Here is a 20,965-nt window from a genome sequence, read left to right as displayed (position 1 = left end):
AGGAGGAAGCCAAGAAGTAAGCACCACCTGTATCTGGTCTTAGGTATTTAAGGTGGAAACAGTAAGTAGGTATCCCCTTAAAATGACAATCCTATCACCTTCAGTAGAGATACTGTTAGGATAGTAAGTGGAAGATGGCAGAAGGTATTAGGACTTCCCTACAAACCTGCTAAAGCTATGCTCACTTTTAAGTTCTCAGTGTGTATGGCTTAGAGGTGGAGTGGACAGATGACCAGACACGCCATCAAGGCTCCCGGGCTGTTTCAGCCTAATGTGCTAACGGAGCACCACCTTCCACTTCCTTCTACAGTCCTGATCAGCTGCAGCTGCCAAGAGCCCCGTACTAAGTAGTTCATTACAAGGAAAAAGGAAAAAAAGTCAGGAATCAGTTGGAGACACAGCAGGGAACAAAGAATCATCTGGATCCACAGCACACCCGAGAAATAAGCCACCAAAACTGAAGACACCCCTCCCCCACCGTTCTCCAAATGGCACATTTATTTTTCTAGGAAGAGGAATAAACCTCTTCTACTTTTTCTCTTTGGAAGAGAGGATCTTAGCTTTAGTTTAGTTTTCTTAATTCTTTTTTTTCTTCTTTTTCACCTTTAAAAAAAAAACTTTTAATATAAGCTCTAAACCCAACATACGACTTGAACTCAAAACCTGGTCAAGAGTCGCACGCCCCACCGACTGGACCAACCAGGCACCCCTAGCTTTAGGTTTTAGGGGGCCCTGTAAACTCTCCATAACTATCAGCACATCTGTGCATATGTGGATTTACTTCCTGGAACAGAGTCCAGAGTTTTTACCAAATTCTCAAAAGAGATTCCTGGACACAAAAAAATGGAAGCTGTCCATTCATTTGAAATCTTTTATTTCAGACTGAAAGGATCTTATCTTTATGGCTTACCAGTTTTTAGAGGGTGAGTAAGTGTGTATTTCATCAAAGAATCTCTCTGGTTGGTGCAGGGGATATGGGCTCGGCCGCGTCCAGCCACCAAACAGTACCAGCAGGTCCTTGTACACAACCAGAGTTGCTCCAGCTTTAGGGGAAGGATAGGATCCTAGGAAAGGTCAATAACATGGTGGTTAGGATTCAGGGTCTCACAAGTCATAGGTAGGTTGTCTATAGGTCACCTTTCCCTGAAAGAATCACAAAAGTGGAACCAATAACTATAAAACATAAGGGAAGGGAGAGAACAAAACTGGTTTGCAGATCTGACAGAAAATCATCACCAATTTATACATCTTTTTTTTAAGTATAGTTGACACACAATGTTATATTAGTTTCGGCTGTACAACATAGTGATTCCACAAGTTTATCCATTATGCTAAGTCCACCACAAGTGTAGCTACCATCTGTTGCCATACCTCACTATTATAATACGACTGACTCCAATTTATAAATTGTTTATAATTAAAACAGGGAAACCTGAGTTAGAGGAAAGTTACTTATTTTGCTTATCTGAAATTAGGGATGAAGAATACCTATCTCATAAGACTGTTTTGAGTATTAAATAATTCATCTGAGAGGCATCTGGGTGGCTGAGTCAGTTAAGCACCTGCTTTTGGCAGGGTCCTGGGTGTTGGGCCCCACATGGGGCTCCCTACTCAGCAGGGAGCCTGCTTTACCCTCTTCCCTCCTGCATGTGCTCTCTCTCTCTCTCTCTCTCTCTCAAATAAATAAATAAATAATCTTTAAAAAAATAAAATAAAAAATTAATAATACACCCAAAACACATACACAGTGCTTGGCAGACAGCAGGTGCTCAATAAATGTTGACTCTCTCGCCCATCCTTTTAATCAGCTTAGCAGATCCTACACAGCAAACAACGTAAGGAATCTAGGGAGTACACATACAAGCTAGTACCTGGATGCAACGTAAAAACAGCTGCTGTCTGAGAATCCGGGTAAAACAGGAGGCACCCTGGAGTTCTCCTTTGTGCTGAGGCACATGTTAGCACAGTGACCTCTAGGCCTCTAGCTGTGGGCCTCACCAACACAAATGGGGGCGGAATTTCAGGCTCAGTTAGAAGGCATTCCAGCGGAGCTGCAGGCTTGATACCAGCAGTGGCTACTAAGGCCCTCCAGGCTAGACTTCTGAGCTGTGTTGACCAAATCTCGAAACAACAGAAATTTGGCTTATGCTAGAGAAACTGAGGGATAATAAATGTCACAGAGAAGCAGGGTTTCTCAGAGCCTATTCTGTCTTTTAAATAACAGATGCTATTTCTCCCAGCCTCTTACTCTATGTGCCACCTTTATTTTACCAAAGATCAAAGAAATTTGTCTCAATGTCCAGGTGTCAATTAATAAATACTGCAATATTTAAGAAAAAAAATTGTTAACGCTGCAGGATTCATTTTAAAAAAACCTTTTTTTTTTAAAAAAGATTTAATTTATTTATTTGAGAGAGAGAGAGATTGAGAGAATGAGTGGGAGGAGGGGCAGAGGGAGAATCAGAGTCCCTGCACAGCAGGGAGCCCAAGGTGGGACTCCATCCCAGGGTCCTGGGATCATGACCTGAGCTGAAGGCAGATGCTTAGCTGACTGAGTCACCCAGGCGCCCTAAAAAAAAATTTTAAGCAGAAAGAATCCCAACACTATATTAAGCTAACAGCAGCTGAGGTCCTCCCATTCAGGTAGAGATCTGGGCCTTCCCCTTCAGCAAGGGATTTTGGGAACGTGATTTAGTGGTGTTGATGACAAAGTCTCAAGGCTAAAAAAGGGAGCAAGTGGCTGTCTTCCTTGGGTTCCAACTTAAGAGTAACGTACAGTGATCTACAGAGAATGTAGCAATCTTCAGAAAATGGAGTGAGTATCTAAGAGTACTATGTGGCATCAGCTATTCTGAACACTTTCCTAAGGTAACAGACATCAATCCAAATAGGATCCGACCACAGAAATGAGGCTTCTCTAGGAATGATTCTCCTGTCAGTTAGCAGCACTGACTGAGGGAATGTTGGCTGAGTCCTCCATGAGTTTGCTCCTGCTACCCTCATACCCTACTGGAATCATGGCTAAGGGAGCTAAAGTTCTACTTAAAACTTCTGCCTTCCCATGGGATGCCTGGGTGACTCAGTCAGTTAAACATCTGCCTTTGGCTCAGGTCACGATCCCAGGGTCCTGGGATCGAGCCCTACATGGGGCTCCCTGCTTGGCAGGGAGCCTGCTTCTCCCTCTGCCTGCCTGTCCCCCTGCTTGTGCTCTCTCTCTGACAAATAAATAAAATTTAAACAAACAGAAAAAATTTTTGCCTTCCCAGGAGGAAGCCTCCTAGATCAACCAGAAAACTTAACTGATATAATGGTCTACTTAAAATGCTAATATTACCCCAAAATGATTTGATTTATGAAATACCAAACAATGCTTCAAGTTCTTGACCTTACTTTGGAACTCACAAATACGATGAAAAAAGTTGGAAAAAGCAAATAAAACATGTAACAGATTCAGCAGAGTAGTTACTAACCTCACAGACTAAAATTTGGATTTGGATTTGAAATACCAGAAATCCTGGTTTTTAAAACCATGGGTATAAAATGAAGCAGCACCATTTGCAATGACGTGGATGGAGCTAGAGTGTATTCTGCTGAGCAAAATAAGTCAGAGACAGACAAATGCCATATTTCAGTCATATGTGGACTTTAAGAAACAAAACAAATTAGCAAAGGGGGGAAAAGAGAGATAAACCAAGAAACAGACTCTTAACTACTGAGAACAAACTCGTGGTCACCAAGGGGAGGTGGTGGGGGGATGGGTGAACTAGGCGATGGGGATGAAGGAGGGCACTTGTGTACAGAAGCGCTGAATCACTATATTGTACACCTGAAATAATATTACACTGTATGTTAATTAAGTGCAGTTTTTTTATTTTTAAAAGACTTTATTTATTTACTTGTCACAGAGAGAGAGCGCGCACGTGCACAAGCAGGGGAAGGCAGAAGGAGCGACAGACAGAAGGAGAAGCAGGCTTCCAGCTAAGCAAGGAGTCTGACACGGGGCTCCATCCCAGGACCCTGGGATCACAACCCTAGCCGAGGACTGACTTCCAACTGACTGAGCCACCCAGGCATCCCCCCAAGTAACTGGAATTTAAATAAAAACCTAAAAAAAGAAAAAGAAAAAGAAATGAAACAGCAGACCAAGGGTCCCCAAAAGAGTACACATGGGATCAGGAGCACCTCGCTGGCTCAGTTGAAGGAGTATGCAACTCCTGACCTCGGGGTTGTTGAGTTCAAGCAAATGTCAGGTCCAGCACTTACTTTAAAAAATAAATTAATTCGATTTTTAAAAATCATGGAAACAAACAATTTCTAAATGGCCATTTGTATGAAATTTATATCAAAAAATTTTAAAGTGCAGGACGCCTGGGTGGTTCAGCTGGTTAAGTGTCCAGCTCTTGGTTTCGGCTCAGGTCATGATCTCAGGGTGGTGAGTCCAGCCCCATGTTTGGCTTAAGATTCTCTCCCTCCCTCTCCCTCTGCCCTCCCCCCCCAACTCTCTCTCAAATAAAAAAATCTCAAAAAAAATTTTAAGTGCATATGCTTTCGATCAGTAATTCCATTTCTTTTTTTTTTTTTTAAGATTTTATTTATTTATTTGACAGAGAGAGATCACAAGCAGGCAGAGAGGCAGGCAGAGAGGAGGAAGCAGGCTCCCCGCTAAGCAGAGACCCCAATGTGGGACTCGATCCCTTGACCATGAGATCATGACCTGAGCCGAAGGCAGTGGCTTAACCCACTGAGCCACCCAGGCGCCCCAGTAATTCCATTTCTAAGGATAATCTAATAATAGCTGGACAAAACAAAAAAAGATATACAAGGATGCTCATCTGAAGTGTTAAAGTAGACAGAGGAATATTCATACAAAAAATACTTGTGACAATTAAAACTTATGTGGCTCTCTGTCTTAGAACAATCAACGTCCAGGCTTTATTAGGTGAAAACTGAAAGCAGCAACTGACCATGTGCCTAATGTTTTGAGGTTATGGGGAAGATGACAGGAAAGGATGGGTGACTTGATTTTTTTTTCCATAAAGATTTTATTTATTTATTTATTTATTTATTTACTTACTTACTTATTTCAGAGAGAGAGCATGTGAGACATGCACCAGCACCGGGTGGTGGGGGGGGGGGATGATGAGGTGGAGATGAGAAGCAGACGGGAGGGAGAGGGAGGGAGAAAGAATCTCCAGCAGATCCTGTACTGAGGGCAGAGCCCGGCTCAATCTCATGACCCTGAGATCACCACCTCAGCTGAAAACAAGAGTCGGATGTTCAACTCATCCACCGAGGTGCTCTGGGTGACTTGATTTTTAAGAGAAATTGCAATGACTACTGTTAACTACCGCTACTACTAATGATAATGACTAATATTGGTATTTATCATATGCTAGGCACCATCTAAGTACAGTCTGGGGGATTGAGCCCTGCATCAGGCTCCCCGCTCAGTGGAGAGTCTGCTTCTCCCTCTGACTCTCTGACCCCCTCTCGCACTCTCTTTCTAATAAATAAGATCTTAAAAAAAAAAAAGTGACTTCTCAAATATCTTGGCCTTTTAGAAAGCCAAAATCCTTTCCTCTACTTCCTATCCCAAGGAGTGGGAGAATTCCCTTATCCAGCATTTCCAAGGCCGATTTCATGTCACAAATACACATTTTAATTTCAGCACTTAAATATTATGACAACTAAGTACGGTCATACTTAAAATTAATTGTGTTCCTCCACCTAAGTTTGTAAACAAAGTGGGGAAAAATTACCATACAAGAACAAATGAGGCGGGGGGTGGGGGGCGCAGCAGGAGGAGGACACACAATTCAATGTACAACCCCTATACACTTAGTTCAGGAAGGAAAGGTCAAAGATATTGATGTATCTTTTTTTTTAAAAGATTTTATTTATTTATTTGACAGAGGGAGACACAAAGAGAGAGGGAACACAAGCAGGGGGAGCGGGAGAGGGAGAAGGTTTCCCGCACAGCGGGGAGCCTGATGCAGGGCTCAACCCCAGGACCCCGGGATCCTGAGCCAAGCCAAAGGCAGATACTTAATGACTGAGCCACCCAGGCACCCCAATACTGATGTATCTTATTTTCTATGACCCAATTACGCATATAATGTTTGTATTTGTTACAAACTGGATACTTTTAAGTTCTTGTTACTTTAAGAATCAATAGTGAAGCCCCTAATTTGTAAAAAGTCCCTAATTTGATCATTTCTAAGAATCTATGTATTTCATTTTCTAAAAACGGGTTTTTTTTTAAAAGATTTTATTTATTTATTTGACAGAGAGAGTCACAACGAGAGAGGGAACACAAGCAGGGGGAGTGGGAGAGGGAGAAGCAGGCTTCCCGCTGAGAGCAAGGAGCCTGATGCCTGAGCTCTATCCCAGGACTCTGGAATCATGACCTGAGCCGAAAGCAGACACTTAATGACTGAGCAACACAGGTGCCCCTGTATTTCATTTAAAAAAATTTTTTATTTGAGAAAGCAAGAGCAGGAAGGGTAGGGGAGAAGGGGGTGGGGAAAGGAGGAGTAGAAACAGATGCCCCACTAGGCAGGGAGCCCACCGGCCACAGGGCTCCATCCAAGGACCCTGAGATCATGACTCCAGCTGAAGGCAGACGCTTAATGGACTGAGCCACCCAGATGCCCTCAGATTTTGAATCTGTTTAAAGCAGAGGGTCTTTTAACTCCCCTCCCAATGATCCTAATTCAAGGTTCACAAATCAAATGAATTAAATTTATCGTGAGGTCAGAGACTGCAGGGGTCAATGAACTTTGGCAATTTCTATAACTTGAAGAATAAGTGGTCTTTTAAGCCAAGTGGAGTTCTGGAAAGCAAACAGTTAAGTCTATACTAGGATTTTGAAAAAATATGAAAACTTGTATTCAAATTACATGCCTTTATCTATTGTTTTAAGGTTCCAAGAAAAGCAAGCTATTTCAAGAGTACATAAAACTTTCTAAAAAAAACAAAACAAACAAAAAAAAAACACAAGACAAAAGAACAAACCCCAAAACATGACCATACTGTTAGATGAGGAAAAGACTTTTATATGAACGAGTCCTAGACAAAATGTGAGGTCGAAAACTTTGAAGAATTTTACATACATGCATGCATTCATCCCATACAGTGGCTAGAATGATAGCATATTTAATACATTTTTATTAACACACACCTGCCTATCACACTAGAGATAGATTAATTGGAAATCTGGGGTACATTATAAACTACTGACAACAGCAGAACCCTCCACAGTTAAGAGGCCAATGATCATCATCTTGGTGACGTATATTGAATAAATCCCCTTCCCTCCAGAAAATTTATATTTGAAGGATTTATACTCATTAGGACATCTCTTGGCCCACCGCAAAATAATGTGGCTACTGAGCCTCTGGACAGAGTCTAAATATCATCGTATCACAAAAGTAGAGGAAGAAAGGGTGACACAGGACCGAATGTGCCCATATCAAACCATGTTACTCAGACCTGTTTCCCCAGAGCCAATGGTTGGCCTCACAGGGTTCATTCCCCAAACATAATCACACAGCAGGTATGATCAATGGAGCGAATCTCTGAACAAGGCACAAGCCAAAAGGCAGCTGTGGGAAACTGGATAATGAGACAAGCACACTCTACACAGAACTAACATTCCCTAAAATTGCTAATTAGTTCAGATGCTTCCCAAGGTTCCTATGAAATCGGGGAATTTCACATGTGAAAGATAGTGGCAGAATTACAAGGCACTCTTGTTTACTTTTGCAAAGAAGATGGTAAAACAGTGAAGCAATTTCAAAATCTATTTTGGTTTCTTTGCCGCCTTCCCACAACTGTAGTTTCTATTCACACAGAACCAAGAACTAGGAGAGCAGTTCGAATGTTTGATACAAGATAAAACAAGTACTGGTTCTAATCAGGGATGCCCATAATGTTACAGATGGCTAAAACATTATTTCTATATCTCTATTCCATGACTTTATTAATATTATTGATTTTTATTATTAAGGTTTTATAAACAATAGCCACCGTCCCCCATGAGCGTAAGCTCTCAAACTCCAGCTTATGTTAAAAGCAGCTGGAGGAGTTGTTAAGACTGCAGATCACTGGGCTTCACTTCTGCCTTTCCTATTTAAGTAGGCATGGGGTGGGGACGCAAAAGTTACATATCTAACAAGCATCCAGGTGATGTTCATGTTTGGGGACTAGACTTTGAGAATCATGTTGTAGAGTTAAACCATCCTTGAGTACGTCTGTTAGATAATTATCCAAAAGGATATTAACATGGAATATATACAGCCTGCTTTTCTCCTTCCTCCCTGCCTCCCTTCCTTCCTTCCATTTACTTATTTGAGAGAGAGAGGGAGTGAGTACATGTGTGTGCAAGCGGGGAGGGAGTGGTGGTGGTGGTACAAGGAAAACACAGAATCTCTCTCTTTTTTTTTTTTTTAAAGATTTTATTTATTTATTTTTCAGAGAGAGAGAGTACACACAAGTAGGCAGAGAGGCAGGCAGAGGAAGCGAGAAGCAGGCTCCCTGCCGAGCAAGGAGCCTGATGCGGGACTCAACCCCAGGACCCTGGGATCATGACCTGAGCCAAAGGCAGCAGCTTAATCAACTGAGCCACCCAGGCGTCCCGGAAAACACAGAATCTCAAGCAGAGTCCCCGCTGAGTGCAGAGGTGGGCTTGATCCCACCATCCGTAAGATCACAACCTGAGCCTAAACCAAGAGGAGGACCCTCAACCATCCAGATGCCCCATACGGAGTTTCTTCTATGCATACTCAATTTAGGACTATATGGGACCCTTCATTTTGGTTAACAGAATTAAGAACAAGGGTCCAAAGTGGGCTTTCCTCAACAAATGCTTTTGCTCATGGGGGTGCTGAAAAGAATACGCACGTTTTCAGTATACAAACATTTCGCCTCATCTACAGGTCACTGAACTTACACTTTGCAAAATAAATAAAAGGAAAAAAATGTTCTACCTACCAGCTTTCAGGCAAATCACTTTAAGACTTATTTATAGCAACACAGGTTACCTGCTAATAGTTCTCTAGGACTCTGAAAACAGGTTGGAGACTAGGAATTAGGGACTTACAGGAGGTAAAGTTTGAAAACGACTATAAGCATGAAAAATTTAACCATGGGACTCACAAGCATACTAATAAATCCAGAAGAAAAGTACTGGACAACATCTTTTACTTTGCTCAAGGAATTCCAGAATGTTCTGCTATGTGATTTGCTTTTTCAAGGGGGCTTGGTCTAAACAGGTTCCTAACTGGCAATCGAAAAGCTTTCCTCTGGATGCTTTCAAATATTTTATAGTAATGCTGCTGACGGGAACAAAACAGCAGGAGTAACTGCTGAGGTTCTGGGTCACAGTCCTCACTTCCTGTGAGGAACTCTTCACGTGTACTCACTTTCACAGGGTAGGTCCGTAGAAAGGCACTCCCCTGCAGCCCCACAGGCAGCACCCTAAGTCCTTCCCACATAGGACCAGCCTCTAGGGCGAAGTAAGACCTGATAGACCAGACTGACCTACAATCCTACCGAACAGCTTCTTTTGTGTGGGTACTACTTCTCTGTGGTAGCCAGGAGCCTTGAGCTGGTGTGTGCACAGGGGTTAGGAGAGATGAATTTTGCTGAGAGAATCCAAGTTGGGTCTTGGGAAGCTGACCAAGCCTTTGCCTTGATAGAGCTGTCTTTTTGGTAGTGTGTGAAGTGACTGACCTTGATAGCAAGAGTTCAGAGGTCAGGAAAAGAATAATTTGGAAAGGCATTTCCCAGAACACCACATTAGCATCTGAATCAGAAAATCTAGAGGGCATGAGAGGACAGGCTAGCACTTAATAACTTAGGAGGCAAGAAATCCCTCAAAGAAAAACTGCTGGAGTTATAATTTAACTGCTTCTATCTTGAAACTGTTGATTTTATAGGTAATATTTTGTCACAGAAACAAGGAAAGCATGTTTCACAGTTTTATCGTTTGAGGAATGGAGAAACAAAAGGAAAATTGAGAACATTTTACAATTCCTGAGTATAAAGTCTGTCTTGGGCTGTAAACACCTAGAAGACAAATAACTATTCAGAATGGTCTCCAAAGTACACAGAAGGTCCACAGGGGTTCTGTCTGGAACAGATTAACAGTCTCTCTCCTGATAGTGAAAATATGTCCAATTTACCATCAATGTGGCCAATAATAATTACAATAAGTCTTTGCATTTATAGAGATATGCTCAGAAAATACAAAAATATAGTGCTTATTTTACAGAAACAGAGTAGGAAGCAAACAGGAAGTGACTCTTTAGCAAAGTCATTACAGAACCCCTAAACCACTTTCTAGAATTTTGTTTTGGTCAAGTATGCTGTTTAAACTCAGCCTAAAATAGAGATTTAAGTTACAAAGAACGTGGTACTGGATACAGAATTCTTCTGCACTGGCATGGCCTTCTTTGGGACCTCTGCCAGCACACCCCTCCCATGCCGGGTTAAAGAGCCTCCTGGAAGGGGAGGGGTACACAGGGAAGGGACATCCTGTATCTACTTCAGTCCCAGAACTTAGCACACTGTGTTAAAATTATCCATTTAGAGTCTCCCGATAAGATTTTACTATCCTAAAGGGCAAGAACTATTTCTTAGGAAAATGCTGAACCAAATGCATCCACGGAAACCAAATGGTTAAAGATCCCTCCTGAGCTGGGATGAGAAGTGGCTCCAGTGAATCACAACCTACCCTGGAGGCTCCAGCTAGTCACTCAGCAGGGATGAGGCCAAACACTTTTTGGGGTGTCTCCCTTACACTGCCGTTTTTTTTTTTTTCTTTCCCTATTTCTTTTTCTTTTCTTTTTTTTTTTAAGATTTTATTTATTTATTTGACAGAGAGAGATCACAAGTAGGCAGAGATGCAGGCGGAGAGAGAGGGGGAAGCAGGCTCCCCGCTGAGCAGAGAGCCCAATGCGGTGCTCAATCCCAGGGCCCTGGAACCATGACCTGAGCCGAAGGCAGAAGCTTAACCCACTGAACCACCCAGGCGCCCCTTCTTTTCCTATTTCATTCTTCAGTTGCAAAATAGCCAGAAAGGTACTGATTGATATCAAAACAATTCACTGATATTAGACAAAGCCTGTCTGGATCTCGGGTTTCAAGGCATACATTTTATTATTATAATTATACTCACATTTTAAAAAACATCACTCCTTGAGTCACTTACAGGACATCCACAACAAGAAGAACTTTTGTAATGGGCATGAGAAATGTTTAGATCCTGTATGCCTGCATATGCCACAGGCATTAACAAAAAGAAATTCCCTACTGGCACTGTTTTCCTTTCTAAATAAACCCACGTGAAAGGCCACTTGATGAATAGGATAGCACTTATCAGCTAAAAATTAACAACATGAAACCAATAATAGTTCCTTGTTACCCTTTCAAGCAGTCTTTTGATTCAATTTTTCCTGGAAGAGAGGAGGGCCACAGTCCGCTTAATCTGTTAACTTGTTAACTGCAGTTCTAATGGGGGTTGGAGAGTGGGTACCCTTTGAAGTAGCTCTGTTTAGAAGTAAAAACAATGTTGCTAGTCATAAAGTTTCTGGCCTGGTATCAAAACAGGAAAATCCTAGTGAGGCAGGAGAGAGCCAAACTGAAATACGGAATAATCTTATTTATTCTCTCCCCTGGAAGACCAAGGTTTACACAGATTTGTGCTATGCAAATATTCCCACTCTTCTCTCCAGCAGGAGAGAAAGTGTACCCACCTTAGAAAAGCATGTATTCTGGAAAAATCCCAGGTTCTGAACTTTATACATAAACAGGAAGGACTCCTTCCTTTCCTAGAGGAACCCACTGGCTCTGCTCTCATGCACACCTCCTGAGACCACCGCAGATCCAGGATGTTTCCAGGACTGCAAATGGCTAGAGGAGACAAGGAGAAATCACCAACTCATAACAAAGATTAACCAGGAACGGGTCCAGGGATGAGGAAGGAGCTAATAAAACAAAGAAAGTAGTAGCTAAAGTAATATCCTATGCCTTCTTCACAAAGATTAGCCCATGAAAGTGGTTATCTGGGCCCCTGAGTGCCTTCCTTCTATGGAAACAGAAAAATGTTTAAAATACTTCACAGTCATTTTATTTTATTTTTTTAAGATTTTATTTATTTATTTGACAGAGAGAGATCAAAAGTAGGTGGAGAGGCAGGCAGACAGAGAGGAGGAAGCAGGCTCCCCAGCAGAGAGCCCAATGCGAGGCTCGATCCCAGCACCCTGGGATCATGACCTGAGCTGAAGGCAGAGGCTTTAACCCACTGAGCCACCCAGGTGCCCCTTCACAGTCATTTTAATCAAAAGCAAATCATCTTAATAAAAACACATAACTGGCCTTAAAAATAAATTGTAACAAATTGTGAAAAGAACCCAAATTCATTAGTGTGCTACTTCTCTCTTCATAAATTAGATTTCCTTTAAAAATCCATGCGTCCACACAGAAGTCCTGGCTTGATATAGTTTATAACTTATTTTTTTAAAAAGATTTTATTTATTTATTTGAGGGAGAGAGAGGAGAGGAGGGGGAGGAGCAGAGGGAAAGGTACAAGCAAATTCCGTGCTGAGCACGGATTCTGACACAGGGCTCAATCCCACGACCCTGAGATCATGACCCGAGCTGAAATCAAGAGTCAGATGCACAGACACGGGCTTCTTTAGGACTTGTGTGTGACTGAGACACACAGGCACCCTTATAACTTACTTTAAACACGCCGTCTGCTCTCTGGAGCCAGCAGTTATTCTCTTCTTAGTGCTTTATATTCTCTTTGTACTGACTGACTGGTTTATTGTCTGTTTTTCCCCAACAGACCCTGCATCTTACTCATGTCCGTACTGCTATAGCTAGGACAGCACTGGCTATAAACAATAAATAAAGGCATGAAAATGAATACAGACAGATGAATGAGATCACTTTTCAAGCTCTGGGAACGTGAGGGTAACTTCTGGCCACTCCCCACTCCATAGCTGGCACTTCAATATATATAAAGGTGTCAAATTCATCAGATTCTATATCCCCTCTCCAGCTGAACACCGTATGGGATAGAATCGGAACAGAAGCTAGGAAAAGGTAGGTATTACCATCTCTACTCTAAAGTTAAGGCAAATGAGATGTTAAATACCCCATTTAAGGTCGCCAGTTACTAAGCAACAGAGATCTGATACAAACCTGTGTCTGCCTAGCACAAAACCCAAGCTCTTAATGGTGTTACCCACCAGCCTCCCTCCCTCTCCCAACACATTCCTCCCATCACTTTAGGTGGGGACGCCCTCATTATGAGCAGTACCTTTAATTACTGGACACAAAGTCTTTCCTCCTCAACCCTCTGTAATACTTTGCTATCTACCATCAGATCTTTCTATTTAGAGCAGGACTAAGTGAACAGAGAACTCTCTGGGATACTCACCATATCTAGAATATTCCTTTTCTTTTTTTTTTTTTAAGAGTTATTATTATTTTTCAGTAATCTCCACACCCAATGTGGGGCTTGAATTTACAATCCCAAAATCAGGAGTCGCATGCCCTACCGACTGAGCCAGGCAGGCCCCACCCCTTAAGACCTAGTAGGTCTTAAGAAATGAATGATATGGGGCCCCTGGGTGGCTCAGTGGGTTAAAGCCTCTGCCTTCAGCTCAGGTCATGATCCCAAGATCCTGGGATAGAGCCCCGCATCGGGCTCTCTGCTCCGCGGGGAGCCTGCTTCCTCCTCTCTCTCTGCCTGCCTCTCTGCCTACTTGTGATCTCTGTCTGTCAAATAAATAAATAAAATCTTTTAAAAAATTTTTTAAAAAATGAATGATATGTCCATAAACTTATATAAGAATGTTAACTCCCAACTATATTCAAAATGGAAATAACTCCAACATCCATCAACAAGAGGACGGACGAAAAAAAAAGTATATTCACATCATAGAGCACTCACAGCAACGAGAAAGAATAAACCACTGGTAAATGCAGATGAATCAGGGCACCTGGGTGGCTCAGTGGGTTAAAGCCTCTGCCTTCGGCTCAGGTCATGGTCCCAGAGTCCTGGGATCGAGCCCCGCATCGGGCTCTCTGCTCAGCAGGGAGCCTGCTTCCTCCTCTCTCTCTCTGCCTGCCTCTCTGCCTACTTGTGATCTCTGTCAAATAAATAAATAAATAAATCTTTAAAAAAAAAAAAATGCAGATGAATCGCAAACAAACCAAGATGAATCTCAAATCACGAAGAAGTCAAAAGGTGGTTACCTCTGTGGGGAGTGGTACTGACAGGAAAGGGCATGAGGGAACTTTCTGAGGGGGTAGAAGTATTTTGTATCTTGACCTGGGTGATAATCACATGGCTGTATACATACTTCTTTTATTTTCAATGTGTTTTATTTATTCTTTTTTTTTTTTCAGGTGAGCACACATGTGTTGTGGGGAGAGGGGCAGAGGGGAAGGGAGAGAGAGATCTTAAGCAGACTCCAAACCCAGCGTAGAGCCTGACATGGGGCTTGATCTAACAACCCTGAGATTATGACCTGAACTGAAATCAAGAGAAAACAACTGAGCCACCCAGGTGCCCTACTACTGTTTTTGTTTTGTTTTGTTTTGTTTTAAAGATTTTATTTATTTATTTGACAGAGATCACAAGCAGGCAGAGAGGCAGACAAAGGCAGGGGGGGAAGCAGGCTTCCCGCTGAGCAGAAAGCCCGATGCAGGGCTCGATCCCAGGACCCTGAGATCATGACCCAAGCTGAGCGCAGAGGCTTAATCCACTGAGCCACCCAGGTGCCTCTGTTTTTGTTTTTGTTTTTAAGGTTTGAGAAAGAGAGTGGTGGGAGGAGAAGGAGAGAGAATCTTAAGCAGACTCCCTGCTGACCGCAGAGCCTGACACAGGGCTCGATCGAACGACTCTGAGAGCATGACCTGAGCTGAAATCAAGAGCTGGACATCAACTGACAGCCATGTAGGTGCCCCTGTATACATACTTTTGTAAGTCTGAGTTGTGTACTTAAAATCTGCTCATTTTACTATACGTAAATTATGTCTTAAAAAGTATTGTTAAGAAAAAAGAAATAGCTAATGTCTGAGCTGACAGAGTGAACTGTCAACCATGTTTATACCACTGTCACATCACATCACCTACTGCTTTACCCAGTAAACAGAAAGACCACTGATCCACTGCCAGAAAATTCATTATGTGAGGTCTTCAAGAACATATTCCTTAAATAAAATGCAATCATGCTACAACTCATATATGTAAACCAAACAAACAGCAAGAAACATTTTAAGCCTGGGCAATGGTTTTCAGAAACCTTACTAAAATGGGGAAGAAGGCAAAAAAGGAACACAGCATAAAGGTTAACAAATCAAATATACAATCCACAGCCCATAAGCACTTCCAGAGAGACTTATGGAACACAGGAAATTATCAGGGGGACCGCTTGTGTGAAAAGAAGGGTTCCTTAAAGCAACACTGCAGGAGTTCATTTCCCAAAGAGATGAGAGGTGGCTTCCAAGCTTTGAAAGGATAAGGCAGTCTCCTAGGATTGAAGTTGATATTTCAAGTTAATAAATGACCCATCACAATCCTCACCCACTGAGAAAGACCACCTGGTAGATCTCTTACAAATCTTCTCAAAGTTACAAGAGCTAGAAAACTTGAGAAACTGGACCAACCCTGACTGTACAGAGAATAAGCAAACAAAATACACGCACTGGGCAGGAACTGGTACAAGGCACTGCTAAGTGTCCGAAAAACCAACAGTGTCATCCATGGGGTAGGAATCAGGACTGACTCCAGGACAGTATCTTGTGTTCTCCCTAAGTAAGATTAGCCTTCTGCAATTTCACTCAGGACACAAAGTAAAATCAATAAATCTATATAGCCACGGAGATGCACAGGGATAAGGCATCATGCAAAATGAAGTTCACTGTGCTCATAACACAACAAGAACTGCTGGGGGGAGGGCAGGTTATGTGGAGACCTGAGAAAAACAGAAACACTAGATGGTTTGAGAGTTTTACTGCACAGGAAACCCCAAAGCAACCAAAAACTGCTTGTCAAGATGGTAGGTAGACAAGTAACAGTGCACAGATATGAAAGCCGAGAGGTGGTTTTCTTTTTTAAAAAGATTTTATTTATTTATTTGAGAGAGAGAGAGAAAGAGGCGCAGAGGGAGAGGGACAAGCAGACTCCCCACTGAGCAGGGAGCCCGACCTGGGACCCGATCCCAGGATCCTGAGATCATGACCCAAGGAAAGCAGATGCTTAACTGACTGAACCATCCAGGCACCCCTAATGGCCTGTTTCTAGGACAGAGAGCAGAAGCTTGGAGTGTATTTGAAAGGCATGTATGTCCTCTTGTTATATGGTCCAATATTTATCAAAGCTTCCACCTCTCTCATCTCCACATAACTGGCATTCTCAGATGTGTGTTATGTTATGAGCACAGTAAACTTCATTTTGCATGATGACATCATGTGGTTTAAAGCCTCTGCCTTCGGCTCAGGTCACGATCCCAGGATCCTGGGATCGAGTCCCGCATCAGGCTCTCTACTCAGCGGGGAGCTTGCTTCTCCACCCCCCCCCCCCACCGCCTGCCTCTCTGCCTACTTGTGATCTCTCTGTCAAATAAATAAATAAAATCTTAAAATATATATATATTAAAGTGTTTAGATGCAAAACAATGTTAAAAGGCAGAATCTAATGCCTATGATTAAGTACACTAATACATTATTTTTAAAAATTCCACATTCAGCCATTTCAATGTCTACACTGACACCTGGGACCTAAAATGAGGAAAGGACTGTGTGATCTTTTCCAGAACAGACTCTTCTGCTTAGCTGTTTTGGTTATACCTGGTGCCAGGTTATCAGCCCCACACTCCCTTATTTGTTTTGACATTTCTTGGACACGTTACCACAGGCTCAGGAAAGGGCAGCAGGGAACCTAAGACTAAGCTTTTCTACCAGACACAGGACAGCAAAACATCTGTGGATTCCAAGAGCCCGATCTGCATCATTTTTAAGGTATCATTTACACAGTAAGAGAAACAATGATACTTTGGGCAGTTATTTCTAGACAGTTCCAGAACTTTCCAGCTTCTAAGGATATCCTGGCCTTCCCACAGACATCTGATATGACCAACACTTTCTTTTTGCTGCCCAACTCCGAAAGTAAACTAGCTTTTCTGCTGGATTACTCAGTGATTTTGGAAGATGTGATTACTCGTTTAGGGAACAGTCCTAACGAAACAAATTATTTCCAGTAGAGCTTTTGGCTCTAGGTAGCTGGAAAGATCTGGATGTGCAAGGTCATAATAAAATAGATGTTGTCTTCAGCATTCTGCTCCCCACCAAAAAGTCTTAAAAAGTCTTATTGATATATATATATATATATTTTTAAAGATTTTATCCATCCACTTGATAGAGAGAGATCACAAGTAGGCAGAGAGGCAGGCAGAGAGAGAGGGGAGGAACAGGCTCCCTGCTGAGCTGAGAGCCCGATGTGGGACTCGATCCCAGGACCCCGAGATCATGACCTGAGCCGAAGGCAGAGGCTCAACCCACTGAGCCACCCAGGCACCCAAGTCTTATTGATATTTAAAAATTCCCTAAGGGGTGCCTGGGTGGCTCAGTCAGTTAAGCGTCTGCCTTCAGCTCAGGTCATGATCTCAGGGTCCATGGATCGAGCCCCACATTGGGCTCCCTGCTCAGCAGAGAGCCTGCTTCTCCCTCTCCCTCTGCCTGCTGCTCTGTCTACCTGTGCTCTCTCTGTATCTGTCAAATAAATAAAAATCTTAAAAAAAAAAAAAAACTCCCTAAGCTGTGAAAATTTTTCTTCAAACGACACACCCTATGCTCATTATCCTTTCCTGACTCTGATGATAGACATAACACCAGATAGCTCAGTTATTCCCCCCGCCCCAATTCAAAGGAAGATCAAGAACCAAGGGCAACTACAAATAAAGGGAATCACAGGAAAAGAAAGAAAAATAAACTAGAAAAAACAGTTTTTTTAAAGTAGGCTCCATGCCCAGTGTGGAGTCCAACATGGGCCTGAACTCACAACCCTGAGATCAAGACCTGAGCTGAGATCAAGAGTTGGACATGTAACCAACTGAGCCACCCAGCACCCTGAAAAAATAATTTTAAAGAAAGGGCAAAAAAAGGAGAAAAATTTTACTGTAGAAAAATCTAAGACACACTATCTCAGCCAGGTGATCAAATTATCAAAAGCAATAAACCATGTTCCTAGTATGTTCTCTTGACAGCATATGATGAGGATGCTTTACTGCTGTGGTGTTCCTCCTCCTAACCCTGTAACTCTAATCTAACCATAAGAAAAACCTCAGACAAACCCAAACCAAATGACAGTCCACAAAGTATCCGACAGTACTCCTCAAAACTGTGAAAATCATCAAACAAGGAAAGCCTGAGAAACTGTCATAGCCAGGAGGAATGTAAGAAGACATTAAGATTAAATGTAACGTATCCTGAGACAGGATCTTGGAACAGATAAAAGTTTTAAAAAAACAGATAATGTGAAATAAATTATACAGAAAATGAAACTACTCACTCACAGCATGACAGAGCAGAAAGAACACAGACTTTAGAGACAAAATCTTGGGTTTCTCTTTCTTTTTTTTTTAAATCTTGGGTTTCAATCACTGCTCCATCATTCATTGGCTGTGTGATCTTAGATAAATTACTAGGTGATTCTCTGAGCTTCAGCTTCCTCATCTGTAAAATGGGGATAAGAGTGCCAACCTAACGGGGTTGGTTTGAAGGTTAGATAATATGTTTAAAGAATTTGAGACCACCAACACTCCACCCCCAAAGCCCTCTCACGGATGTCCATACACATTTCCTCAGACAGTAGGCTACTCTTGACTAACCAGGGTAAAAGGCAGCCCTTTTTACAAAGCGGCAGTGAAGAGGGCACAGAGCACCCATCCTTTCTTAACAGTCAGGGAGTACAGCTCTGCACATTATACACTCACCTAACAGACTGTGATAACAAAGTTAGGTCACAGACTGCACAGTAAGAAAGCCATAAGATTCTGTAGGGATTCAGGATTTCCAAATTTAGCTAGGTTTAGAATCAACTGAGACATGTTCCATTTTTTTTTTTTAAAAGATCCACCACTCTATCCCCAACTCCTTCAGATAAGGTGAGTCTGATATGAGGCTGAGCAATGTATTATTTTTATTATTTTTAGTTGACTTGGATAAAAGTGATCTGCTATGGGATTTTTGTTTTTTCTTTAATTTTTCTTATTTTTTCTGAAGATTTTATTTATTTGACAGACAGATCACAAGTAGGCAGAGAGGCAGGCAGAGAGAGAGTGGGGAGGAAGCAGGCTCCCTGCTGAGCAGAGAGCCCGATGCGGGGCTCCATCCCAGGACCCTGAGATCATGACCTGAGCTGAAGGCAGAGGATTTAACCCACTGAGCCACCCAGGTGCCCTGCTATGGGATTTCTAGAAACAGTGATCCTAGAGAAGGAAACAGTGATCACAGAGAAGGAAATCAAGGCCCAAAGAATGCAGAAGTGATTAAGGTTTAAGTTCAGCGGCAAGTGGCTCAGGAGTGGTAAGGCCAAGACCAGAACATGGCTCGGGCTCAGTTGTGTATCTCTTCCCTGTTTTCTAAAACAAAGGTCCCAAACCATAAGCTGTCACTTGAAACTGCATGTGTGACTGACAGGGAAGAAAATGAAAAGCAAAAGCATTTATTGGGAAAGAAGATTCTATGGGGAGAATGTAGTGGAAAAATCTACTGCGCTCCGGGACTAGTTAACAGACATGACAGTCTGAGCTTTAAAAATCTTCCCCTAACATTTACCAACTCTCCTACTGGTGGAAAATTCGAATACTGAAATTTGTTCCCTTTCTGTAAACGGGTGTTGGCTAATGTTTAAGAAGTTTTGAAAATCAGAACACTCCAATTTTAAGTGTAAAAATGTATACTTGAAAATCTCTACTGTGATTTGAAGTAACCAAAAGAGGTTGTGACTGATGATGTTATTATATATTAAACAGATGCCAAAATTAGCCCCAGTCTGATGAAAGGGTATTTTAGAAACAGTTTAAACCTTAGTCTTTTGAAGAACCTATCCCAAGAACTGTGCAGTTACTTTGGGAATCAAACACAGGCTGATTAAGAATTAAGGTGTTCCCTTAGTACACCACCAGAAGGTGGAACATTCAACTTCCTAGAACCTTCTGGCAAAGACTACAATGTAGACAATTGTACATTCATAATCACCTGCCAGGATTTCCAAAGGCTTCTGTTCTGTCCCACCCTCAGTTATTTTATCTGAGTGATAAAGCAATCAGTAATAACTTCCACCAGTTCCCACATCTATCCATCCACCAGCATCTGTAATCACTTAACCCTTCCTGTTCCTTTGGATAAATGGTGAATGCTCCCATCCAAAACCAACTCCCCTGCCTTTCTCACCACTGGAGGACACAGCTCTAACAATCCTTTCTCTCCATCCACACCCATTCCTCCCTCTAGATTACTCCCATCAGCATGAATTTGCTATACAATCTGTCATCTCAAAAATAAACCTCTTGGGAGGGGGGTGGGGGGTTGGGTGAGGCTGGTGGTGGGTATTAAGGAGGGCACGTATTGGATGGAGCACTGGGTGTGGTACATAAACAATGAATTTTGGAACACTGGAAAAAATAAAATTAAATTAAAAAATAAATAAACCTCTCAATTCTATATTCTCCTCCACTTAGCATCTTGTTTCTCTGTTCTCTTTTACAACAAAACTTCAAAAACTGTAATGCACTGTTTATACTTCCTGTCTTCAATTTCTCTCTTCCCATTGTCTTGAAACCTTTTCAAATATGCTTTCATCCTTATCGCTTATTGGAAATACTCTTTACTGAATTTAAGGACAATTCTCATTGAAAATACTCTATACTGGGGCACCTGGGTGGCT

General features: G+C 42.1%; 1 protein-coding gene across 1 annotated transcript in view; it reads right to left on the bottom strand.

The window, feature by feature from the left end:
• Positions 1-20,965, bottom strand: part of FBXO42 (F-box protein 42) — a 101,835-nt gene that overhangs the window by 5,659 nt on the left and 75,211 nt on the right. The window contains exon 5 of the mRNA XM_080803079.1: positions 911-1,064. Within this exon, the coding sequence (XP_080659205.1) occupies positions 911-1,064 (154 nt within the window). The remainder of the gene's footprint in view (positions 1-910; positions 1,065-20,965) is intronic.

The sequence above is a fragment of the Martes martes genome (genome assembly GCF_963455335.1).
Source record: "Martes martes genome assembly, chromosome: 4".
NCBI classification, from domain to species: domain Eukaryota; kingdom Metazoa; phylum Chordata; class Mammalia; order Carnivora; family Mustelidae; genus Martes; species Martes martes.
The sequence above is the reverse complement of the archived record's forward strand: the minus strand, read 5'-3'. Positions and strand labels throughout refer to the sequence as shown.